Source organism: Lynx canadensis, chromosome D1 (genome assembly GCF_007474595.2).
Source record: "Lynx canadensis isolate LIC74 chromosome D1, mLynCan4.pri.v2, whole genome shotgun sequence".
NCBI classification, from domain to species: Eukaryota; Metazoa; Chordata; class Mammalia; order Carnivora; family Felidae; genus Lynx; species Lynx canadensis.
Window position 1 is genome coordinate 102,187,016 of NC_044312.2, and position 27,335 is coordinate 102,214,350.

Below are 27,335 nucleotides of genomic sequence, written 5' to 3' on the forward strand. Positions count from 1 at the left end.
AGTGAGTGGTGATGTTTCTCCCAGGTACATTTGCATTGCCAATGCAATAGGTGCAAATGCAAATGTAATAGCTGGATAAAAACTTAAGCTACAGTAATGCAATTCTAGTCATGGCATGTCAGACATTGCCAGACTGTAGGGGTCAAGCGATCAGGTATTTGCAAATGTTCTTAAATAGGGCCTCAAAGACTTCATGGAAACTTAAAATGATATCATGTAGATTACTGCGACCATTAGTGCACTCTGGAACCTGAAAAGGTCAGTGAACACTCACTTGTTTGAGTTGGGATCAATCTTACCCTGGATTCAACCTCAATATTATTTTTATTGAGAGAATTTCTAGCATGGCACCAGTGTCCTCTATAGTGAGCCTGGAACTCTCACTGAATAGTTGCGTGACCATGAGTCATGTTGCACGTGCAAGACCTTCATTTCCTTCTTTGTAAAATAAGAAGTTGGAGTCTATGATCTCTAGAGTGCCTGTCAGCTAAATGAGCACGAATAAATAAATCACCCAAGATTCCTTGACCAGGAAGGGCAGAACTTTGTGTGAAATTAGGGAGATCAATCACCTTTCACCGCTGTGGCAAATGGAAGAGATGAGCTATGGCCTGGAGGATTCAGAAGTCACCTTTGAATTAGAAAACAGATGTGCGATTGCTACAGATTTCCATTTGTCAATTTATTTTGCTTAAAACAACATTACAGCAAATTCGCTCCTTTTTGAAATATACTTCACCAGTGGACTTTAGCATGTTTTCTGATATCATCCAACTGTCCAGCTGCCCACACGGCTGGGGCATAGGCTACATGGCACAGCAAGAGCCATCACTAAGTCTATAAAGGAGCGAGGTGACCACTTATTTCCATCTCCCCAGAGAACAAAAACAGTACTATATATGTAAGTAAGCTGAATATTCACTGAAGACGATTTGTTGACGTTTGAAAGTTAAATCCATGGACTTGAAATGTCATGAGAGGAAGTTAAGAGGTTGCCCATAGACTTCAAACACGTCTTCGAGTCCAGGATTAGTTAGGTTTTCAAGTACAGAATCTTGGTCTCGAGGGTAATTGGGTTGAGTTCTGACTTGAGCCAAAGAACATCACAGGCGAGTGATACCTAAAACCCCCCAAAGCTCACAAGAGAATGACAGATAAAAGTAGAATATAAGTTTATGATTTCACCATTAACTATTTGGTTTCCATAAACAGTGAAACTCACATGGTCCTCATTTATTCAGGCTCCCCAGAGAATATCTACATATGGGTGTGTGGGGTGCCACATACTAGTTTGAAACTAACTTGATGGATATGGAAATGGGTAAAGAATTTGTGACTAAAATTGAAATATTCAGTGGCATCTGGCTAAGCTACCGTAAGAATGATACTCTAGAGTTCCTTACACTCCATGTAATACATTTGAATAGGAACTTCCCCATTTAGCTTATATTTTTAGAGCTTGCCTGCCGCCTGCCTTCCTTCCTTCCTTCCTTCCTTCCTTCCTTCCTTTCATGCTTTCTTGTCTTCATGCTTTCTTCTATACTTTCTATTTTTCTTGTGGTTGCATTACTGGCAAACTTCTCTCCTAATGGATGCACTCCATCTTTAGATAAGGAAGTAATTGAATCTTATTTCTGTCCAGTCTCAGGACAGATCTTTCAAAAGTAACTTTGTACATTTCTATTCTCAATTATTTTCCACTCACTTATAGTTTTACTCTCAGAATCGGCAAACCTAATATTTCAAATATTGTATTTTTTAGAGGGGAGGGGCTGTGGAGGTAGCAGTGAGGCATCTTTATGTTACGTCCTTGAAATGCCTGTAAAACATAAGGTGATATTTTCTACTTGGCAAACACTAGAATGATTTAATGAGTAAACCATAGATGCAGTGATGCTCCTTAAGTTCTTAAAAAGCCTGTTATTGACTCAACAAATCAATTGATTAACAATAAGGATTTCAGGAGCAAACTGCTGTGGGAAATTCTGTTCTGAATCGGTAAGCAGAGTTCATAATTAGAGAGATCTGAAGCTTACACAAGCAAAGGAAACATTGTGGGTGGGCACAGGACATTAATAGTCAAGTCTAGATTTTCTCCTGTGATTTTGAGCATTGAGAGGAAAAGCATTGGAAGAGATTGATAATCAATACAACCAACCTCTTTGTACATGAATATACTGCCACCTTTTGGTCTTTTCTTGTCATTGGTCAGGATTAGAAGGCTGCTCCCATGAATTCTTAATATGGTCAGAGGATATACACTCATTCTACTTATGACTTCCTATTTTGAGATCTTAACAGACTTTTTAGTGTGTGTGTGTGTGTGTGTGTGTGTGTCCCACTGGGGTGGGATTCAGGAAAATTGGATTCTAGTGCCAACAATGACACTAACTTGCTCTGTGACCTTAACAAGTCCTAACTGCTTTGGATGGTGGTTTTCTCATTTGCAAAACCACCAAACAATTGATCATAATAACCCAAATGCGTAGTGAGCTAACAAAATGATACTTATTAAATACTTTGTATGTATTATGTTACTGAGGCCAAATAATTATATACACTTACAAATGAAGAAACTGACAAAGAGACAACAACCAAACTTTTTGATAAGTGGTGGAGATGGGAGTTGACCTTAGGAAGTTCTGATTTAAGAACACATATCCTTGAATATGATGCTAAATATTTTTTTAAAAGATTGCTTCCAGTTCTGGTTTTTCTACATCTTCTTTTCTTAATGAATTAGTTATAATGATAGCTAACGTTTATTGACAACTTGCTACTTGACAGAAATGTGGTGAGTTTTTAATGAGTTCTCTCATTACACCATTGTTGTAATCCTATAGAGAAGATACTGTTATTATTACCATTTCATGGGCTAGGACACTAATGTTTACATTACTTGATTCCCAACTTCCTTAAGTGTTTACAATGGCCCACCCTTCGTTTTTCTTCCTGGTTCTGCAGACATGAATATTCCATAAGGCATTTAAGGTAGCACCTGAGAATATATATATTAATGAGGGTTTTTTTTTTTGTACAAAAAATCACACTAGGCAGCATAAGGAAGAGGAATACAGAGCCTATTCCAATATAGACCCAGCCTTGAAGGGGACTTCTATCTAGTACAGAATGGTACCTTGTCATATGGTTTATTACGTATCATTGTGATGTCTGCAGTAAGAAGGGTCAAGCTAGAATATCAAAGAGTCAAGTACCCAGGAGATGACAGCAATCTGGACACAGGGGAAACTTCATGGCAGAGATGACAGTAAACTGACCTTCTAAGGATTGGCACTCTGAATAACTACGAGCCCAGCTTTGTGCAGCTTGGACATAAGTCCCATCGAACCTTTTGTAAGCCACCAGAGGCACATCTATTGCACCCAAGTATCTATTCACTTTAAAAATGAGTTTTTAAATATTTATTTTTGAGAGAGAGAGAGAGAGACAGAGTGCAAGTGGAGGAGGGGCAGAGAGAGAGGGGCAGAGAGAGCAATTGCATTTCTGGGTATTCATCCAAAAAGAATGAAAATACCAACTTGAAAAGATATCTATACTCCTGTGTCTATTGCAGCACTATTTATAATAGCAGTGCTATGGAAGCAAACTAAAGTGTCTAACAATAGACAAATGGATACATAAAATGTGGCACATATACACCATGGAATATTACTCAGCCATAAAAAAAAACAATAAAGTCTGGCCATTTACAATAACGTGAATGGACCTTGAGGGAATTATGCTAAATGGAATAAGGAAGACACGGGAAGCCAAATGCCATATGGTTTCACTTATATGTGGAATCTAAAACGAACGAAGCAAAGTAAAAACAGACTCATGGGTACGGAAAACAAATTGTTGATTGCCAGAGAGAGAAAAAGCGTGGGTAAAATAGGTCAAGAGGATTAAGAGGTACAAACTTCCAGAAATAAAATAAATAAGCCATGGGTATTAATGTACAATGTAGGGAGTATAGCCAATAATATTGTAATACCAATATTGTAATATCGTATGGTGACACATTGCAGCTAGATTCATTGTGAGAATTATTGTGTAATGTATACAAATACAGAATCACAATAACATATGCCTGAAACTAATAGGATATTGTATGTCAAGTATTCATTTAAAACAAGCAAAACGACCCAAAATGTAATGTCAACTTAACAGGCAGCTATAAAAAGCTTAAAAACACACAGACACGTACACACGCAAGCACATGTACAGACCAAAGCTTAGTTGTAGCCTAAATGTCAAGGAAAAGATGTTCGTCTGCCTCTTGGTTCTGAAAAGAGATGTAAGAAATATCCTAGCAAAGAAAAAAATACAGATGTTTTGTTTCTTCGTGACCATCTATATTTTATTATTTTTATCTTCTTGTTTCTCAGGCCAGGTTGGTTTCCCAGTGTGTGCTTCTTAGAAGCACAACCTGAAACAGGGATTTGAGTTTGAGTAATTTATCTGGGAGGTGAAGGAAGCACCAGTATAGGAGTGAGGAACTGAGACAGAAAAAGGAGGTTGTCCAAAAAGAAGCTACTACTATGGGCATCTGGAACTTGCAGTAGTTGAAGACACACTGGAAGCCGGTTCAGAACACAAACCTCAGAGGTGGTCCCTCGGAGTGACCAGGGGCTGGGGTACTTCTATACCAACTCCTATCAGCCACAGGCTGGAGGCAGCTCTTGGGGTTGTTAATTCCCCCATTGCTTTGGACCTGCCAGGCAGGTAGCAGTAAATGGCCTCAAGCAAAGAAATGCAAGGTCCATCAGTCTTAAATTTGAAGTAGTAGGAAACATAAACTCCCCAAGTGGGTCTTTGTGTTTAAGATAGGGGCTACTTCTTTCATCTTTTGGATTCCACCATCAATGTTGGTATTCTACACTGACATACAATGTTGGTCAGTGTCTCTCAGGGACACTGCACATCATGTAATGACTGTTGGTTCGGAGTATACAGACCATTGGGAAAAAGTGTCCTAACCATGCTAGGTTATCATTTCTAAACTGTTTTCTGAGCATTACTCCTGAGGCCATCCCAGTGTTCTGTCAGTCAGTAACTTCTGGATGATGTCACATAAGGGAGGTCACGTTGGCTTCATGGTCACTTGTTTTTTCTCCCCAATCATCATAAATGTGTCCCTTACACTGGGATGCTGTTACCAGCATCCCATGACAATAAGGTAGACATTCTATGACCTGTCAGCTAATAATAGCGAAAGCATCCTTGGAGAGCAAATTTTTATTTCAAATTTGTGTTAATCCCAATGAGATCAAAACATTTATTGCTTATTACAATGTAGAAGGGGTCTGATATAATCAATTTAGTTCCAGGTGGCTGGTTAGTTTCCTCAAGGGATGGGACCTTATCAATGGCCCAGAATCAGTCTTTCAGTGACGATGAACATTCAGCAGTAGCTGCCTCACTACCAGCAAGGCTATTCCATCAGCCATGCTGAGGGAGGGCTCATGCTGCTGGGTTTGTGCATAGCCTCCTTCACTCCACCACGGCTGCTCTGTTCATGGGTCCATTGCTGGCAGTGAGGTGACTGCGTACACAGACTGGCTGACATCCTGTCTACCTGGTCAGTGATATCTCCAACAGGTGATATTGTGGCATTGATACAAGACACAAAGATCTGCATCCACTGGACACACACTTATAGCTCTATCCGTGTGCTTCGCCCCCAGAGCTCTTTGTCTCTGTTCTTCCAGTCTTGCATCTTCTGGGTTCCTTAACAATAGCCAGGCCATTTGCAACATCTCAGGAGTCTGAGCGTACTTTTAGTGCAGGCCACTTTCACCTGTGGTAGAAACTATGGTGCTGTCACCTCTGTAATTATTGTTGCTGGTAATTTGCTTCTTTTCTTTTTTTTAATGTTTATTTATTTATTTTGAGAGCAGGGGAGAGAGTGTGTGTACATGCACAGATGAGTGGGAAAGAGGCAGAGAGAGAGAAAGAAATAATCTCAAGCAGGCTCTGTGCTCACAGCCCTGACTCAGGGCTGGAACTCACAACTGTGAGATCACAACCTGAGCCCAAATGCACTGCCAGTGCAGAGCCAGACTCAGGGCTTGGACTCATGACTGTGACATCATGACCTGAATCTAAATCCACAGTCAGACGCGTAACCCACTGAGCCACCCGGTGCCCCACCTTGTTTCTTTTTTTTTCTGATCAATTTGACAAGGTTATTGATTTTATTTGTCTCTCAAAGAACCTGGTTTTGATTCCATTGCTTTTACAAAAGTGTTTTTTGCTTTTGCTTAATTGATTTCCACTCTGATTTTTACTGTTTCTTTTCTTTTGTGTACTAGTTTACTGTGGTTACACTAACACATTACCACCAGTGGGCACAAATCAAGATGACAGCGGGGCCATACTTTCCCCAGAGGCTCTAGGTGAGAATTCATTTTTTGCTTCTTTCAGCTTTGCCAGAATTTCTTGGCCCAGGGAACACACCTCTCTAATCTCTGCCTCTGTCTTCTCATTGCCTTCCTTCTATTTCTCTTTCTCTCTGACCTCTTCGACATCTGTCTCTTATAAAAGCACTTTCTTGCATTTAGGTCCTACTTTATCTCAGATCTTCACTGTAATTATATCATGAAACCTCCTTAACCAAATCAAGAAACATTTACAGGTTCCAGGGATCAGGACCTGAAAGCTTTGAGGAGGAGGCATTATTCTAATTATCACATTGTGCTTCCTGAGCTACTTACTCAGGTAGAAGCTCAAATCATTGATTGAAGACATTTTATCTTGTTCTCTGTTGGTGGTGAGTGCTAGAAATTTCCTGTAAGTGCAGCTTTATCTTATCCTATTACTTTGATATTTCATGTTTTCATTCCACTAAACATAATTTCTATATTTATTTTTAAAATGTTTACTCCTAGGTTATTTTTTTGGAGAATAAAGATGTAAAAGACATTTATTTTTATTTTTACATTTTTTTAAATTTTCTTTTCTATTTTTTTAAATTTATGTCCAAATTAGTTAGTATATAGTGAAACAATGATTTCAGGAATAGATTCCTTAGTGCCCCTTACCCATTTAGCCCATCCCCCCTCCCACAACCCCTCCAGGAACCCTCAGTTTGTTCTGCATATTTATGAGTCTTTTCTGTTTTGTCCCCCTTCCTGTTTTTATATTATTTTTGTTTCCCTTCCCTTATGTTCATTTGTTTTGTCTCTTAAAGTCCTCATATGAGTGAAGTCCTATGATTTTTGTCTTTCTCTGACTGACTAATTTCACTTAGCATAATACCTTCCAGTTCCATCCACGTAGTTGCAAATGGCAAGATTTCATTCTTTTTGATTGCTGAGTAATACTCCTATACACACACACACACACACACACACACATACCATATTTTCTTTATCCATTCATCCACCGATGGACATTTGGGCTCTTTCCATACTTTGGCTATTGTGGATAGTGTTGCTATAAACATGGGGTGCATGTGTCCCTTTGAAACAGCACACCTATATCCCATGGATAAATGCCTAATAGTGCAATTGCTGGGTCATAGAGTAGTTCTATTTTTAGTTTTTTGAGGAACCTCCATACTGTTTTCCAGAGTAGCTTATTCTCTTGTATTGCCACCAACAATGCAAAAGAAATCCTCTTTCTCTGCATCCTCGCCAACATCTGTTGTTGACTGAGTTGTTAATGTTAGCCATTCTGACAGGTATAAGGTGGTATCTCATTGTGGTTTTGATTTGTATTTCCCTGATGATGAGTGATGTGGAGCATTTTTTCATGTGTCGGTTGGCCATCTGGATGTCTTCTTTGGAGAAGTGTCTATTCACGTCTTTTGCCCATTTCTTCACTAGATTCTTTGTTTTTTGGGTGTTGAGATTGATAAGTTCTTTATAGATTTTTGGATACTAAACCTTTATCTGATATGTCGTTTGCAAATATCTTCTCCCATTCTGTCGGTTGCCCTTTAGTTTTGCTGATTGTTTCCTTTGCTGTGCAGAAGCTTTTTATTTTGATGACGTCCCAATAGTTCATTTTTGCTTTTGTTTCCCTTGCCTCCAGAGACGTGTTGAGTAAGAAGTTGCTGCGGGCAAGATCAAAGAGGTTTTTCCCTGCTTTCTCTTCGAGGATTTTGATGGCTTCCTGTCTTACATTGAGGTCTTTCATCCATTTTGAGTTTATTTTTGTGGATGGTGTAAGAAAGTGGTCCAGGTTCATTCTTCTGCATGTCGCTGTCCAGTATTCCCAGCACCACTTGCTGAAGAGACTGTCTTTATTCCATTGGATATTCTTTCCTGCTTTGTCAAAGATTAGTTGCCCATACATTTGTGGGTCCATTTCTGGGTTATCCATTCTGTTCCATTGATGTGAGTGTCTGTTCTTGTGCCAGTGCCATACTGTCTTGATGATTATAGCTTTGTGGTATAGCTTGAAGTCTGGGATTATGATGCCTCCTGCTTTGGTTTACTTTTTCAAGATCGCTTTGGCTATTCAGGGTCTTTTCTGGTTCCATTGAAATTTTAGGATTATTTGTTCTAGCTCTGTGAAGAATGCTGGTGTTACATTGATAGGGATTGCATTGAACATGTAGATTGCTTTGGGTAGTATCAACATTTTAACGATATGTTCTTCCTATCCAGGAGCATGGAAACTTTTTCCATTTTTTTGTGTCTTCTTCAATTTCTTTCATAAGCTTTCTATAGTTTTCAGTGTATAGATTTTTCATCTCTTTGGTTTGTTTGTTTGTTTGTTGTTTATTATTTATTCCTAGATATTTTATGGTTTTTGGTGCAACTGTAAATGGGATCAATTCCTTGATTTCTCCTCCTGTCACTTCATTGTTGGTGTATAGGAATGCAACCAATTTCTGTGTGTTGATTTTATATCCCGAAACCTTGCTGAATTCATGAATCAATTTTAGCAGTTTTTTGGTGGAATCTTTTGGGTTTTAGATAGAGTATCATGTCATCTGTGAAGAGTGAAAGTTTGACCTCCTCCTGGCCAATTTGGATGCCTTTTATTTCCTTTTGTTGTCTGATTGCAGAGGCTATTCAACAATACTATGTTGAATAACAGTGGCAAGAGTGGACATCCCTGTCTCGTTCCTGACCTCAGGGGAAAAGCTTCAGTTTTTCCCCATTGAGGATGGTACTAGCATTGGCTCATTCATATATGGCTTTTATGATCTCGAGGTATGCTCCTTCTATCCCTACTTTCTTGAGGGTTATTATCAAGAAAGGATGCTGTATTTTGTCAAATGCTTTCTCTGCATCTATTGAGAGGAACACATGATTCGTGTCCTTTCTTTTATTGATGTGATGAATCACGCTAATTGTTTTGCAGATATTGAACCAGCCCTGCATCCCAGGTATAAATCCCACTTGGTCATGGTGAATAGTTTTTTTAATGTATTGTTGGAGCCGATTGGCTAATATCTTGTTGAGGATTTTCGCATCCATGTTCATCAGGGCAATTGGTCTATAGTTCTCTTTTTTCGTGGGGTCTCTGGTTTTGGAATCAAGGTAATGCTGGCTTCATAGAAATAGTTTGGAAGTTTTCCTTCCATTTCTATTTTTTGGAACAGTTTCAAGAGAATAAGTGTTAACTCTTCCTTAAATGTTTGGTAGAATTCCCCTAGAAAGCCATCTGGTCCTGGACTCTTGTTTTTTGGCAGATTTTTGATTACTAATTCGATTACCTTGCTGGTTATGGGTCTGTTCAAATTTTCTATTTCTTTCTGTTTCAGTTTTGGTAGTGTATATGTTTCTAGGAGTTTGTCCATTTCTCCCAGATTGCCCATTTTATTGGCATATGATTTCTCATAATATTCTCTTATTATGTTTTTATTTCTGCTGTGCTGGTTGTGATCTCTCCTCTTTCATTCTTGATTTTATTTATTTGAGTCCTTTCCTTTTTCTTTTTGATCAAACTGGCTAGTGGTTTATCAATTTTGTTAATTCTTTCAAAGAACAAGCTTCTGGTTTCATTGATCGGTTCTACTGTTTTTTTGGTTTTAATAGCATTAATTTTTGCTCTCATCTTTGTTATTTCCAGTCTTCTGCTGACTTTATTTGCTGTTCTTTTTCCCAGCTCCTTAAGGGGTAAGGTTAGGTTGTGTATCTGAGATCTTTCTTCCTTCTTTAGGAAGGCCTGGATTGCTATATACTTTCCTCTTATGACCACCTTTGCTGTGTCCCAGAGGTTCTGGGTTGTGGTCTTATCATTTTCATTGACTTCCATATACTTCTTAATTTCCTCTTTAACTGCTTTGTTAGCCCATTCATTTTTGGTACAATATTCTTCAGTCTCCAAGTATTTGTTACCTTTCCAATTTTTTTCTTGTGGTTGATTTGAGTTTTATAGCGTTGTGGTCTGAAAATATGCACAGTATGATCTCGATCTTTTTGTACTTACTTAGGGCTGGCTTGTGTCCCAGTATATGGTCTATTCTGGAGAACATTCCATGTGCACTGGAGAAGAATGTATATTCTGCTGCTTTAGGATGAAATGTTCTGAATATATGTGTTAAGTTCATCTGGTCCAGTGTGTCATTCAAAGCCATTGTTTCCTTGTGGATTTTTTGATTAGATGATCTGTCCATTGCTGTGAGTGGGATGTTGAATTCTCCTACTATTAAGGTATTGCTATCGATGAGTTTCTTAATGTTTGTGATTAATTGATTTATATATTTGGGTGCTCTCACATTTGGCACATAAATGTTTACAATTGTTAGGTCTTCTTGGTGGATAGACCCCTTGATTATGATATAATGCCCTTCTGCATCCCTTGATACAGTCTTTATTTTAAAGTCTAGATTGTCTGATAGAAGTGTGGCTACTTTGGCTTTCTTTTGTTGACCATTAGCATGATAGATGGTTCTCCATCCCCTTATTTTCAATCTGAAGGTGTTTTTAGGTCTAAAGTGGTTCTCTTGTAAACAGTATATCGAAGGATATTGTTTTCTTATCCATTCTGTTACCCTATGTCTTTTGACTGGAGCATTGAGTCCATTGACATTTACAGTGAGTACTGAAACATATGAATTTATTGCCATTATGATAGTTGTAGGGTTGGAGTTTCTGATGGTGTTCTCTGGCCTTTTCTAATCTTGTTACTTTTGATATATATATATATATATATATATATATATATATATATATATATTCATCTTTTTTCCCCTCAGAGAGTCCCCCTTAGAATTTCTTGCAGGGCTGGTTTAGTGGTCACAAACTCCTTTAATTTTTGTTTGTCTGGGAAACGTTTTATCTCTCCTTCTATTTTGAATGACAGCCTTTCTGGATAAAGAATTCTTGGCTGCATATTTTTCTGATTAAGCACACTGAATATATCCTGCCACTGCTTTTTGGCCTGCCAAGTTTCTGTGGATAGGTCTCCTGCAAACCTGATCTGTCTTCCCTAGTAGGTTAAGGACTTTTTCCCCTTGCTGCTTTCATGATTCTCTCCTTGCCTAAGTATTTTGTGAATTTGACTATGATATGCCTTGTTGATGGTAGGTTTTTGTTGAATCTATGGGAGTCCTGGGTTGTGATGTCTGTGTCTTTCCCCAGGTTAGTAAAGTTTTCCACTATGATTTGCTCACATAACCCTTCTACCCCTATCTCTCTCTTTTCCTCTTCTGGGACCCCTACGATTCTGATGTTGTTCCTTTTTAATGAGTCACTGATTTCTCTAATTCTTAAATCATGCTCTTTTGCCTTAATCTCCCTCCTTTTTTCTGCTTCATTATTCTCCATAAGTTTGTCCTCTAGATTGTTGATTCTCTGTTCTGCCTCCCCATCCTTGCCACTATGGCATCCATTCGTGATTGCAGCTCAGTTATAGCATTTTTTATTTCATCCTGACTAGTTTTTACTTCTAAATTCTGGTTCAGACATGTTGCTTGTATCTGTGTTGGTTAAGTCCCTGGCTGTCATTTCTTCCTTCTCTTTCTTTTGGGGTGAATTCCTTTATTTTGTCATTTTGAAGGGAGAAAATTAATTAATGAGGTAGAAAAATTAAAATTAAAAAATATTAAAATTAGAAAATTAAAAACACACACAAAAAATTGAATAGATGATGCTAGATCCTAGATGTGTTTTGGTCTGGGTGTTGAAAGTGGCTTAATAGATTAGAGAAAAAAGGGGAAAGAAGAAAAAAAAGGAAATTGTTTGAAAATTTATAAAAATGAATACATTGAAATAGACTAAACTGAAATAATGGAAGTAAAGTAGAATTTGAAAAAAATTACACAAAAGTAAAAAATATAGCAAAACAATTAGAGAAAAATATTTTTAATAACAATTGAAAAAGAAAAGAAAGAAATGAAAAAGAGAAAAAAAGAAAAAAAAAGGAAAGAAAGAAAATTGAATAGATGGACCTGCTAAGTCCGACTTTATAGTCGGACTTTATAGTCAGACTTTATAGTCCATAAACTAAGCAGGCAGTGAGACTTCTGTTCTTGAAGAGTGAGGTTGGCCCAGTTGGGAGGGGCCTAGTGTAACAGCCCCATTCTCCACTAGATGGCGCTGCTTAGCTCACTGGGGTGGATTGTTGTGATGCTTGTAGGTGCATATGCGCATGCATGGAAGTGGTGAAAATGGCACCACCCAGCTACTCAGTCTCTAGTATCCGAACTGTGTTCTCCCTGATCAGCAATTGCACACCCATCCTTTGTCTTCAGGTTTTGTCCACTCCTCGCTTTTACACTATCCGTGACCACGCCCCAGGTAGTACCTCTCTCATGAGTTTTGTCTCAGATGGGGCTGTTTTCACTAGCCCCTTACTTCTGAGGGACTGTGGCTTTGACCTGTTCCACCCCTCTGAGGAGTGTCTCATGGAGCAATGGCTGAATACCAGCCGCACCCAGGAAAGTTCGCAGGACCATGCTACTGCCGATGCCCGGAGACTGCAGGCAGGTGATAGCCCACCCCAGAAAATGTTCATGAGATGGTGTAGCAGCAGCGTTTCAGAGATTATGGAAAATCACAACAAGCATCTGGCACCAGGCTTCACCCTTAATGACCTTGTTCCAGCACCAGCGAATGTGCCTGTTCTTTGGGGTCTGCTGGGACCAGGTAGCCTCACAGCCTCTACCAAATGTCCTTCCAGCATTGGAACCGCTTCTCCCCATGTGGCCCAAGAATCTCCCAGACCCCACTCTGCTCCTGGGGATTCATTCTTCTGACCAGAGCACCACCAGGTATAGAGCTGTGGAGTTGCAGACTCTGCGCTCCCCCTGTTTATAGTCTTAATGGAATTTAACCCTCTCCTTTATCCTTTCTTCTTTCTCCCTTTTTAGTTCAGTCCCTGCGGCTGTTTCCAATTTTCCATTTTCTCTCCAGCTGCTTTTGGGGAGGGGTGCTTTTTCCATATTCTCCCCACCATCTCCATCCTCTCTCCACATGCAAAAGCACCTCCCTTCCCTCCAAGGCTTCTCTCTCCCCAAGTTCATCTCTCTGTGCGGTGTACCTGCTGAATTCTGTGTTTCAGGTTGGGCAGATTGTTGTGTTAATCCTCAGATCAGTTTTCTAGGTGTGCAGGATGGTTTAGTATTGGTCTGGCTGTATTTCATGGACACAAGACATACAAAAAACTTCCATGCTGTTCTGCCATCTTGGCTCCCTCTCCATACTACATCTTGTTTTATCCATTTATCTATTGATAGACATTTGGGTGTTTCCATATATTTCTTAGCTATTTTAAATAATGCTGCAATAAACATGGAAGTACAGATATCTCCTCAAAATCTTGTTTTCATTTCCTTTAGGTATATACTCAGAAATGCAATTGCTAGATTGTAGGGTGGATTTATTTTTAATTTGGGTGAGAGCCTCCATACTGTTTTCCATAGCAGTTGGACCAATTCACATTCCCACCAACAATGTATAAGGGTTCCCTTTTTTCCACATCCTCACCAGTACCTGTTGCCTCTTGTCTTCTTGAGGATAACCATTCTAACAGGTGTGAGGTGGTATCTACTTTTAGATAGATAAAAGTAGTTTTAACTTTTTTACTGACAATTAGTGATGCTGAGCATCTTTCCATTTGTCTATTGGCCATTTTGTTGTCTCCTTTGAAAAAATGTCTCTTTAGTTGTTCTGCCCATTTAAATTTCTATTTATTTATTTATTTATATTAAGTTTTTATTTTAATTCTAGTGTAGTTAACATACAGTGTTATATTAGTTTTAGGCGAACAATATAGCGACTCAATTCCTTGTATCCCTCAGTGCTCATCAAGATAAGTGTACTCCTAATTCCTTTGACCTATTTCAACCATTATCCCACCCACTTTCCTGCCGGTAATCATCCATTTGTTCTCTATAATTAAGAGTCTGTTTTTTTGTTGTTGTTGTTTTGTCTCTCTATCTTTTTCTGTGTTCACTTGTTTTGTTTCTTAAATTACACATCATGTGATATTTGTCATTTCTTTGGCTGGCTTATTTTGCTTAGTATTATACTCTCAAGATGCATCCATACTATTGCAAACGGCAAGATTTCATTTTTTAATTGCCAAATAATATTCCATTGTGTGTATATATATATATATATATATATATATATATAATACATCTTTATCCATTCATCTATCAATGAACACTCGGGCTACATCCATAGGTTGGTTAACAACATTAATTCTTCTGACCCATGAACATGAAATTCTTTCCATTTGTGTTTTCTTTGATTTCTTTCAGCAGTCTTGTATTTTTCATTGCCAGATCTTTGATTTCCTCAGTTAATTTTATTCCTAAGTATTTGATTGTCTATCCTATTGTGGATAGGATATTTTATTTCTTTTTCAGATGTTTCATCATTAGTGTAAAAGAATGCAACTGATTCCTGTACGTTGCTTTTGTAACCTTTACTTTACTGAATTGTTGATTAGTTATTACAATTTTTCTGTGGATTTTTTGGGGATTTTCTATATATAAAAGCATTTAATCAGCAGTGACAATTTTAGTTCTTCCTTTCCAAAGGAAGGCCAAAATGGTTGCTGTGTTCTTCTCTAGGATTTTGATGGTTTCTTATCTCACAGTTAGGTCTTTCACCCATTTTGAATTTAGTTTTGTATATGATGTAAGAAAGTTGTCCAGTTTGACTCTTCTGCATGTCACCATCCAGTTTTCCCAACATCATTTGCTGAGAACATTGTCTTTTTTCCATTGGATATTCTGTCCTGTTTGTCTAAGATGAGTTGACCATACACTTATGAGTCCACTTCTGGGTTTTCTATTTTGTTCCATTGATCTATATGTCTATTTTTCTAGTAGTACCATACTGTCTTGATGACTATAGCTTTAAATCCAGAATTGTGATGCCTCCAGTTTTGTTTCTATTTCTTTTATAGGATTTCTTTGGCTATTTGGGGTCTTTTGTGGTTCCATAGAAATTTTAGGATTGTTTGTTCTAGCTTTGCAAAAACTGGTGGTATTTTGATAGTGATTGCATTAAATGTGTAGATTGCTCTGAGTAGTAGTGTCGTTTTAACAATGTTTGTTCTTCCAATCCATGAGCATGAAATGGTTTTCCGTTTCTTTGTGTCATCTTCAATTTGTTTTTTAACTCTTCTATAGTTTTCAAAGAATACATCTTTTACCGCTTTTGTTAGCTTTATTCTAAATCCTTCAAATCCATGGAGGTTATAGAACATCCTACTAAGGAGTAAATGGGTTAACCACGAAATTAAAGAAGAAATAAAAAATACATATGAGGAAGTGAAAATGAAAACACAATGGTCCAAAGCCTTTGGGATGTAGTAAAGGCAGTCCAAAGAGGAAAGGATATTGCAATTCAGCCTATCTCAAGAGGCAAGAAAGGTCCCAAATACACAACCTAAACTTACACCTAAAGGAACTATAAAAGAAACAGCAAATAAAGCCTTACTCAAGCAGAATAAAGGAAATAATAAAGATTAGAACAGAAATAAATGATATAGAAACAAAAAAAAAAAATCAGTAGAACATATCAATGAAACCAAGAGCTGGTCCTTTGAAAGAATAAACAAAATTGATAAACCCTTAACCAGACTTATCAAAAGACCCAAATAGATAAAATCACAAATGAAAGAGGAGAGATCACAGACAATACCACAAAATACAAACAATTATAAGACAATACTATAAAAAATTATATGCTAACAAACTGTAAAATCTGGAAGAAAGGGACAAATCCCTAGACACCCACAAACTGCAAAAGCTGAAATAGGAAGAAATAGAAAATTTGAACAGACCCATAACCAGTGAAGAAATTGAATCAGTAATCAAAAATCTCCCAACAAACAAAAGTCCATGGCTTCCCAGGGGAATTCTACCAGACATTTAACGAAGAGTTAATACTTATCCTTCTCAAACTTTTTCAAAAAATACAAATGGAAGGAAAGTTTCCAAACTCATTCTGCCTCATCAAGCATTACCTTGATTCCAAAGCCAGACAAAGACCCCACTGACAAGGAGAATCAGAGGCCAATATCCCTGGTGAAACTGGATGTAAATATTCTCAACAAGAAACTAGCAGATCAAATTCAAGAGTAAATTAAAGCAATTATTCACCGTGATCAATTGGGATTTATTCCAGGGCTGCAGGGCTGGCTCATTATTTATAAATCAATCAATGTGATACATCACACTAATAAAAGAAAAGACAAGAACCATATGATCCTGTCAATAGATGCAGAAAAAGCATTAGACAAAACACAGCATCCATTCTTGATAAAATCCCTCAACAAAGTGGAACATATCTCAACATCATATAGGCCATATATCAAAAACCCATTGCTAATATCACCCTCAATGGGGAAAAACTGAGACCCCTTCCCCTACAGTCAGGAACAAGGCAAGGATGTCCACTCTCACCATTACAATTTAACATAGTCTGGAAATATTAGCCTCAGCAATCAGACAATCCAAAGAAATAAAAGGCTTCCAAATCAACAAGGAAGAAGTCAAACTTTCACTGTTTGCAGTTGATGTGATATACTATGTAGAAAACCCAAAAGAAATAGGACATCTATTTTCTTCAAAGATACTAATTATTTGTATGTTAGATCTTCTTTTATTCCTTGGTAATCATCTTTTCTATAACCACCTCGAAGTTGTAGCTTATTTTAAAATGTTATCTTTTTAACCTTCTCAAACATCTTCCATGATTGTTTTATGGAACATCTGGATTACTTTTTTGTTTTGTTTCATGTGCTTACAGTTATCATGTAATTTCTTTCCTGGGCTTAGCCAGCATATTTCCATTACCTGATATAATTTTATTACTTTTTCAACACGGGTATTTTTAATCTTAAAAATCTATTGAAGGATTTTGTATAATGTTTTTCTTTTAATAAAATGATTTTTCCTTTTATTTTCCTTTCCCATTTTAGATTAATCAAATGTCATTAAAATCTGTTTTTGTTTTTTCTTATTATTTTTAATTGGTTCTAAGAAGACGTTCCCTGACATTGTTAATCAAACAAATATAACATAATTGTAAAGGCTAAATGTACACCACAGTAAGTTATAAATTTTGGAGAGAGGAACTTATTTTCCAGTATTCAACAAATACTTACACAATACCAATTATTGACAGCCTTCTGAGATAGATAGTTAAAAATGAACTACCGATAAAATGTTATAGGCATTGAATAGAAGGAAATATCAACTCTTCTTTCAACAATAAGGTCCCAGAGAAGGTGGTGATGGTGGTGATGGTGGTGATGGTTTATTCTGTGTCATCAGACTCTACTTGCTTCTCTCTTGTGTGACCCTTCTATCCCAAACAACTTCCTTGCTTCTGCTCCTGCTTCTGTGGATCTCTTCCTTCTGTAGCATTCTCTAGAATACCTTTACTTTTTAACTTCAGTTTATCTAAATTTTATTTATCATTCCAACATAATTCCTTCCTTATTTTCTTCTCTATTCCAGTTTTATAGTGATCTTTCATTACTTTGGAGTCCAGTGACTGTGTCTTATTTTTTCTAGAGTGAAGCAAAAGCTTCCTTGAACAGCTGTGTATTTTTTTAATGTCTAGGTTTCTGTCCCCCAACTATGCTATAAATCCCTAATAATGATACATAACATTAGTGAGTACTGATTCTGTGCCAGACACTCATTAAGGACTTTAAATGTATTACTTCATGAAATCCTTACAACATCTCTGTGAACTAGACACTCTTGGCTTCTTTATTTTACAGATTAAGAGAATGAGGCACAGAGAGACTTAAAAACTTGCTCAAAGTGACATAAGCAGAAAGACTGTGGAATTAAGATGAATAGCAGGTGATGTGTTTCCAGAATCCAAGTGCAAACTATTTCCTCCAAACTGGTCCTGGTGCTCAACGTATCACTCTCCACTGATAGAAAAAAAGTTCTTTGGGCAAAGGAAGATCTCAAAGGGGTTGGGGGAAACCACAATATATTCTTAGGAACCCTCTCTTTAAGAAAAGACATAGTTAGGAAATAATATTTGGTCTAAATGCCACTGAGATTCTTTTAATTCTGTCCCTTTAGGTGTAAACTCTTGAGGTTTTAGTTCTTTGGGGACCTGGCTCTAAGATAATGAAAACTCCCAGAAAAATGTCCTTTATTCTGTGCAGTATGTGTATTAATGTGAAGGTCAAAGAGTATCTCTTTATTCCCAGGCTCTTCAAGATGAGAGATTTGTCTTCACCGAGTATTTAGAAACTCATGCCTTTTGGGATAAGTTACCACCTTGAAGGAAATTAGTGTCCCATTCTTCTAGAAAGTGATGACTGAAGCAATTAAAAGAACTACATGAGGGATATCCTTAAAGAAGTGAGTACACCACGTTTTGGAAAATGTGACATTTCCAAATTTTGGTGGAGAAACATCAGGTTGAGTTTGAATGTCAGGAAAATAACTTTCCTAGCACAGACTCTCTAAAGAGAGCAGACTTTGAGATTTTATTCACATTCTCAGGAAACTAAACAACTGGTTTGTGTGAGTTTTTTTTGTTTTAAACTGAATTTCTTGTTTAGTTTTGTATAATACAGAGATTCTGAAATGTCCACAAGGATTTCCAAAATCACAGAATGTAGGTATTAAAGGGCATAGAGATCATCCTCCTTGTATTATAGAAGACTCGAAATGACTTATATTCAAATAAATGAAAAGAAAGAAGGAAGGAAAGAAAGAAAGGAATAAAGAATGAAGGAAAGAAAGAAAGAAAAAAAGAAAGAAAGAAAGAGAAAGAAAAAGAAAAAAGGAAAAAAAGAAAGAAAGAAAGAAAGAAAGAAAGAAAGAAAGAGAAAGAGAGAAGAAGGGAAGAAAGAAAAAAGCAGAGGGTGGTTGGACCAAAACTGGAAACAGCCTCTCTAAACTACCCCTACATCCACATACCTATATTAGTATATTTGGGCTACCATAACTGAAAACGTTTATGCCATACCTGATGCTCCTAAGTTAAGCCTAGAATTGTCTTTGTGACTACTGAAAGCTTACTTTATATCACATTGAGGAAATATGATAATGGTAAAAGAAGCAAATTTAATACAGTCACTATATCGTATACCAGGCTTCACACATAATTATTGTATAATATGAGTAGCATATTGCTTTTATTTATTTAAAGATTAATTGAAGTGAGAATAAGAATAAGTAATAATAAATGTTACTTAAAGTCAGATCTTTTTCATATAAATTATCCTACATAGTGATTGTCTCCTCAGAAGCCATTTGATATTATCTTCCTGAACTAATAAGACAAAAAGTCGTGTTTTCTTCACTGTGCTCCCTGCATAAGTTATTCTGCATTTGATATTTTCATATCTTATTACTGTAATTGATATTGCCTAACAAATTTCAGAATAAGTACGTTAAAAAGTAGTTTACATAATGTATAGGGAATCACATAAAATAATAATTTCTTACTTTGGCGCAACACACACTTAATTTTCTATACACTTATAATGATGACATTTCCACTTTGCTGTCCAACATTTGCTAGGTCATCTGTTTTCAAAGGCAAGATCTCTCCATTTCTCCCCTGACATCATATTACTTTACATGAGTAACTGCTTTGCTAATTGTGTACATTATCCTTCCATAGGCCATTATCAGTGCAAGTAGAGAAGAGACTGATAAGCCCATCTATGAATTGTGTCTTAGCAATATTAGAATGACACTGATCCTTCAATAAGAACAGGAACTCCCTTGCTTAGTCTTTCCCAGATGTCTAATGTCTGCATATCACATTGGTGAGATTTTATAGTCCTCCCAGTAAGGGTATTCCTAAGTAAGTTTTATTATCCCATAACACAGTAAGATGAAATGTGGAGGGTAATTCTCATTTCAAACACAATTTTAGAACTTGAGGAAGGTTTTGACAATATAGTTGGACTCTTCTTTTTATCAGAGAGTACTGAATCCAAAGAGATTGAGGGTGAATTGTCCAAGTTTACAGAGAATCTTTGCACAACTCTCATACCTAGTACATGAAAATATTGCCTTTCAGTTCAACAATATTTCAGTAATTGTCTAATATAGATCTGTTTAGCATAATGTTATTGCCTTAAAATATATTTGTAACTGTTGGTTATTTTTTGATAAAAATTATTTTTCTTTCTTTATAACAGGTTAAAACTGACCAATGGAAGATAAGAATCAGACAAAAATGACTGAATTTCTTTTCTTGGGTCTTACAGACATTCTCCAAGAGCAGATTGTCCTCTTTGTCATGCTCTTCATTGTCTATCTTGTCACCCTGGGGGGTAACATAGGGATGATCATTCTCATATGGACTGATCTCAGATTCCACACTCCTATGTACTTTTTTCTCAGCCACTTGTCCTTTGTAGATATTTGTTCCTCTTCTTCCATTGCCCCCAAGATGCTGTGTGATATCTTTGCAGAGAAAAAAGGTATCTCTTTCATGGGTTGTGCTACACAGATGTGGTTCTTTGGTCTTTTTGTGGCAACTGAATGTTTCCTCCTGGCTTCCATGGCATATGACCGGTATATGGCCATCTGTAGGCCCTTGTTGTATACACTCATCATGTCCCAGAGGGTCTGTGTGCAGCTGGTAGTATGGCCTTATGCCATGGCTCTTCTAAGCACAATGACCCATACAATTCTCACTTTTCGCTTACCCTTCTGTGGTACAAATATCATCAATCACTTCTTCTGTGACATTTCACCACTGCTTTCCTTAGTATGTGCAGACACCTTGATCAATAAATTAGTGCTGTTCATCTTGGCTGGAGCAATTGGTGTGGTCAGTGGCCTGATCATCATGGTCTCCTATGTTTGCATCCTGGTGGCCATCTTGAAGATGCAGACTGCTGATGGGAGAAGGAAAGCTTTCTCCACCTGCTCTTCTCACCTGGCAGTTGTCTCCATCCTGTATGGGACTCTTTTCTTTATCTATGTTCAGCCTGGCTCAAGTCCCTCCATGGATATCAATAAAGTGATTTCTCTGTTTTATACCGTGGTGATCCCCATGTTGAACCCCCTCATCTACAGCCTGAGGAACAAGGAGGTAAAAAATGCACTCAGGAGGAATTTTGAAAGGAAAAATTCTCTATTGGCAAAATAGAACCCTTCTGTGTTGTACCATAGATGTTGGTGCAGGCTGTGTAGGAGAAAGATCACTGAAGTGGAAATCAGAAGCTGCATGTGAGTTCATGCACTACCAGGTCATAGATGATTTGAAAAATGGACTAGTACTTAAATATTTTTCTGCCCCATCTTGTTGTCTGTAACATGATGAGATTTTCCAAAAAATATAGAGATGGATCAAGAACATTAATGTGAAAATATACTGGTAGAAAACTTAGGTAAATATTTGTACAATCATGGATGTTTAAATACTGTTAATCCAGACAAGGAAACCAAAGTTATAATAGAAAGTTCAGAGCATGAAAAACAATATTAAAAGGGAAATAATAAAATAAGAGAAAATATTTGTGTACATGTGCCAGACATTGGGATAATACCCCCAATATTCAAAGAGCATTCTATAATTCACAATAAAAAAAGAAAAACAATAGCTAATTGAGTGGACAAGTGAACAAGCAATTCACAAAATGTGAATGCAAATTGCCAAAAATGTATCGGAAACATGCTGAACGTCATTACTGGTCAAGTAAATTAAATGAAATTAAAATGTCAGTGCAGTGCCTTTCAATGTAGGAGAAATATTGATAGTTTTCAATGATGGTGAAATTTCTATTTGGCCATGTAACACTCTCATTTCCTGCTGATAGTATGAATACTACAATTCCACAAAGAAACTGGTAGTGTCCATATAAAATAATAACTCTGTCTGGTATTTGAACCATAAATCCCTCCGTTAGAAATGTAGATGACAAATATAAATAACAAGGTAAATATTACATATATTTCCACATTATATATGGAAAATAAGAATAAAAGAAATAACTTGAATATCCAACTCTAGAAGAAACACACTTTTTCTTTTTTTCTGTGAAATGTACAGGAAATTGATAGACCGGATTCCATAATCATGGACTGACCTGGAGAGAACTATTGTATGCAGTCATTATTAGGTGGGGGGGAAAAAAAGTTGAAGATCAACATGCAGTTATGAAAATTAAGAAAAAAGGCAAGATGTATGTAATGAATGAAATGTGCATGTGCATGCAGGTGTAAAAGCATGGAACGTTTAAAGGATGCACAGCAAGCTGTTGACATTGATTACTTCGACGAGAGTTGCATTGGAGATAGGAAAGGAGAGGTTCTATTCAAACACATTTTAATTGCAGCCTAATCTCCCTTGAGTCTTACTTGGGATCCATTTGGATGGACCATTTTCATCTTCTGATATATTGCTGCTTTGCCCATCTCACTTTATTTATTGGATGATCTGATGGGACCCAGGACATCAGGGCAGTCCTGGATACATAATTATTTTGTGTCTCTTGCGCTAAAATTTCTTTTTTATTAGGGCCCACAAACAGACCACGAGCTCTTTCTCAAAAGCCATAACATTCTTGTTGCCAATGACATTGAACAGCTTCAAGAACTACATGATTCTCCCACTGAGGCTTGTGATAAGCTCTACGTTGCTTCTTACCCCATGAATATAACTTTGATCATAAAGTCTGTTGTACTGTACCCGGACCTGCTGCAAAGCCTTTTCCTGATCTGCATCCCACGTTTCTTCTGTTAAGTGTTTATTTGTTTTCTGAGAGAGAGACAGACAGACAGACAGAGTGAGAGCCGGAGAGGGGCGGATAAAGAGGGAGACATAGAATTCAAATCAGGCTCCAGGCTCTGAGCTAGCAGCTCAGAGCTCAAAGCAGGGCTCGAACTCATGAGCTGCGAGATCCTGATCTGAGCAGAAGTCGTATACTTAACCCACTGAGCCATCCAGGTGCCCCTGCATCCCACTTTTCTAAGTCAGATATAATTCTTGTTTTTGTTTCTCTGTAGGTGATGTGTCTTTTTGACTCTGCCTGCTTTCAAGATTTTTTCTCTATTTTCGATGTTCTGTACCTCGAAAATTGTATGCTAGGCATAGTGTTTGCTAGCATTTATTCTGCTTGGTGTTCTCTGAACTCCCTGGATCAGTGGTTTGGTGTCTAACTTTAATTTGGGGAAAATAGTCATTGTTTCAAATATTTCTTCCCTTCCTTTCTCTCTTCTTCTGATAGTCCCATTATATATATGTTAGACCTTACTTAGCTATTTGGCTCTGTCCTCTCTCTCTCTTTTTTTTTTTTTTTTTGTCTTTATTCTCTTTCCTTTTTTAGTTTTTGAGGTTTTCATTTCTATATCCTCAGGCTCTTTGATTCTTTTCTCAGCTGCATCCAGTCTACTAATGAGCCCAACAAAGGCGTTCTTCATTTTGGTTACAGTGTTTTTAATAGCCAGCAATTTAATCACAGCTGATTTAAATTCCTGGTCTGATAATTCCTACATCTCTACCATGTATGATTCTGGATCTGGCTCTGTCTCTTCATATCATGTTTTTACCTTTTTGTATCTTTCTTGTTATTTTTTTCTTGCTAGCCAGCTGGTGTACATAAGCCTTTAGCAATGTAGTGGTAAGGTGTGGAGGGAGGGGAGCATTCTGTAGTCATCCGATTAGGTCAGGCTTTTGGTGTAGTTGTACCTCTGGACTGTGAACTTCAACAGTGTTTCTCGGTGTTTTTTTCTCCCCCGTAAATTGGGACAGGATGACTAGAGTGGACCAGAGTGGGTTATTTCCTTCCTCTACGTGGAAGGCTACAGGAGACTGAAGTTGGCCATTTCTCTTCACCCTGATCAGGATCTGATGGCACCCCAGCAGGGTACTGTCTGGTTGACTAGTTTCTCCTGAGGGCAGCCTTTGTTAAGAAGTACAGAGCTCTCTGATGGATTTGAGAATGGTTCCTCCTCTCCCCTGATGGAAATAAAAGGAGATTTTTCTCTTACATTTACTATGAGGATGTGGTCAAGACTCTGAAGGTAAATCTCACTCCCTTTTTCAGTTCAGGTTTTCCTTTCAAGGAACTGGTTCTCACGGCAGTTTCCTCTTGTGGGTAAACTGTGACTCTCTGCTTTCACCTGTGTGTCTCTCCAATCTTGGGACAGTGGCTTGCCCTGTGTCCTCCCCTCTCTTACAGACCCAAGAAGAGTTCTTGATTCACCTGTATTTTTAACTTTTTACTTATTAGGACAGAGTGGTGACTTCTAAGATCCTTGCATGCAGAACTAGAAACCCACAGTCCCTTCATGGTTTTTGCAATAATGTTCTCTCTGCCTGAGATACTCATCTTCCAAAATATGCCTGAAGCAGTCCACACCTTTCTGCCTTGACCAAAGATCATTTTCTCAATGGTGTTCACTCTAACTTATTTAATACTGAATTTGTTACCATCTCTAACCTACCAAGAAATTTAGATTCTCTTTACTCTGGTCTAACCTTCTCTGTTATCCATAAAATTTATCACCTTCCAACCTATAACACATGTAAATTTATTTTTTAATTTATTGTTTATTATCTTCTCTCATTAAAATGTAAGCTTCATGTGCACTTGTTAATTTATTAAACTGGTACATCTCAACCACTATTTGGACCTATTGTATGTTTGATATTTATTCAATGGTCAGATGGTGTGGCTTTATGAGAAAAAAAGTCTAACTCATGTGATGGGTGGGTAATCTCACCATTGTTTGGTCATTACACATTCTTTTTTTTTTTTTAATTTTTTTTCCAACGTTTTTATTTATTTTTGGGACAGAGAGAGACAGCATGAACAGGGGAGGGGCAGAGAGAGAGGGAGACACAGAATCAGAAACAGGCTCCAGGCTCTGAGCCATCAGCCCAGAGCCTGACGCGGGGCTCGAACTCACGGACCACGAGATCGTGACCTGGCTGAAGTCGGACGCTTAACCGACTGCGCCACCCAGGCGCCCCTACACATTCTTTTTTATGTTTATTTATTTTGAGACAGAGAGAGAGCATGGGAAGGGGAGAGAGAGAGAGGGAGACAGAGGATCTGAAGTAGGCTCTGCACTGTCAGGGAAGGATGAGAGGATCAGACTCACGAAGTATGAGATCATGACCTGAGCCGAAGTTGGACGCTTAAAGGACTGAGCCACCCAGGTACCCGAGTCACTATACAATCTTATGCTATTCTTTTGTTGGCTATCAGGTGCCAATAGTCTCTTGATGTTTCAGAGTCTAATACAGATGAGTATTTGTACCTATCTTCAGATGATGGGAAAGTCTTAGAACAATTTAATTTCCTTCAACCCACTGTTGATTTGAATGTTTATTGTTTTCATTTAATCAGTTTTCTATGAAGGACATTATGTTTAGTTTCTATTAGTTAATATCTCTATAGTTATTCACATCTGAATTTTTCCATTGAAATACATACCTCTCTTCATCCCTGAGATTCCATAAGTAATGTAATATTCCTTCTGACTAATGAAATGATTAGTATTATCTCTAGTTCAGTCTACACGTGAAAACTTTTCTTAGATTTTCCTTGTTTGAATACACCTTTATTTCACCTCCATAGTTTCACCTGGTGTAGAGTTCTCAGGTGCTACTTTTTTCAGCACTTTAAAGTTATTCTATCTTCTTCCATTTTTTTATTTGTGTTAATAACTCAGATATTGGTCTCATTGCTCCTTCAAAATAATTTTTCCTTTTTCGTACTGAGTGAATTTTAGATTTTCTTTTTCTTTAGTTTTTGTACTTTGAATATGATGTTCTGAGGTGTGTTTTTCTTTATAGGTATATGAAATTTAATATTGTGGGTTTTTTTAAGAATTTTCCAGGTGCTCTGATTTCTAACTACATATGGATTAGAACTTGTATGAAATTTAGTCTGTAAAGCCCTGTTCTGGGGCATCACCTAACATCAATATTTTCAAGGAATAAAATATGGTAGATTTCATTAATGATCAGAAATATTTTAATGGGGTTTTGACCCCTGAGAGTATGTGGCTTGTATAAAAGTGTACCTGAAAGTGGTGTCTGGGACCCTACCCACAACTGAGAATCTTCCCCCATCATTCTGAATAAACCTAAAACAAGATATTTCCAAGTTGTGTGTAGTTAATTTTTTGTTACATATTTGATTTTTTCACATTTAGCTCCAGTCACCCAAAACAACCTATACCAACTTTCAGGGATAGTTTCTGAATTGTGAGCTTCTGTCTCTTAGAAGCCGGTGCTTCCTACTCAGTAGAACTCTGTTTTGCTTTTCAAAGATGATCCCAAGATGACAGAATATTTTTGTCTTCAGAAGCCTTCCTTGAGGGAAAAATCCACTGTGAGGTGATAGTGGCTCAAACTCTAACATCCATGTCATGTAATTTCTTTTCTATTGTTTAGAGTCATGAGGTTAAGGGTTCTTCATAGATCAGGTGTCAATATATTCAAATATGCACTTCATATTGTGCCAAATGAGAGTCAGAAAATGACAAGGAATTATTTTATCTGTTAAAAGACCCTGGTTAATCAATACAAATATAAAAAATGATACTTCGCTAATTCTACATTGGAGACGCTTGATTTTTCTTGCCTAAGGTCAGAAGTTTAAACATTTTGGTAGAAATTGGAAGCAGTTATGAGGGGCAAATAAAGGATGTTACCAAAGAGGTAAGTTTCCTGACTTTGTATAGACCAAATCCATGGAATGATACTAATTATGATTTTATGGCCAAAATGTTTTTTTTTAATTCTCCAATACGAAGCTTCTTTCAAATATTTTTGTGCATGCTTCTGGCTAAACATAAAATTTACATGATTCTTAAACCTGAATAGCAGGTCTTTTTGAGTTACCAAAATGTGCATTCCATTTCCCCCATTTTAATGAAAATCTACTGATGTGACATGACTGGTATTCCACTACCAATGGTTTTTTGACATATACTTTTAAAAAATAAATTATTTGTA

The 27,335-nt window shown here is 37.3% G+C and overlaps 1 protein-coding gene across 1 annotated transcript; it reads left to right on the forward strand.

The window, feature by feature from the left end:
* The first annotated feature begins 20,567 nt into the window (after positions 1-20,567).
* On the forward strand, positions 20,568-21,512 carry LOC115525894 (olfactory receptor 5G3-like). The gene has a single exon (XM_030333302.1). The coding sequence runs from the start codon at positions 20,568-20,570 to the stop codon at positions 21,510-21,512; it is 945 nt and encodes a 314-aa protein (XP_030189162.1).
* Positions 21,513-27,335: the final 5,823 nt, after the last annotated feature.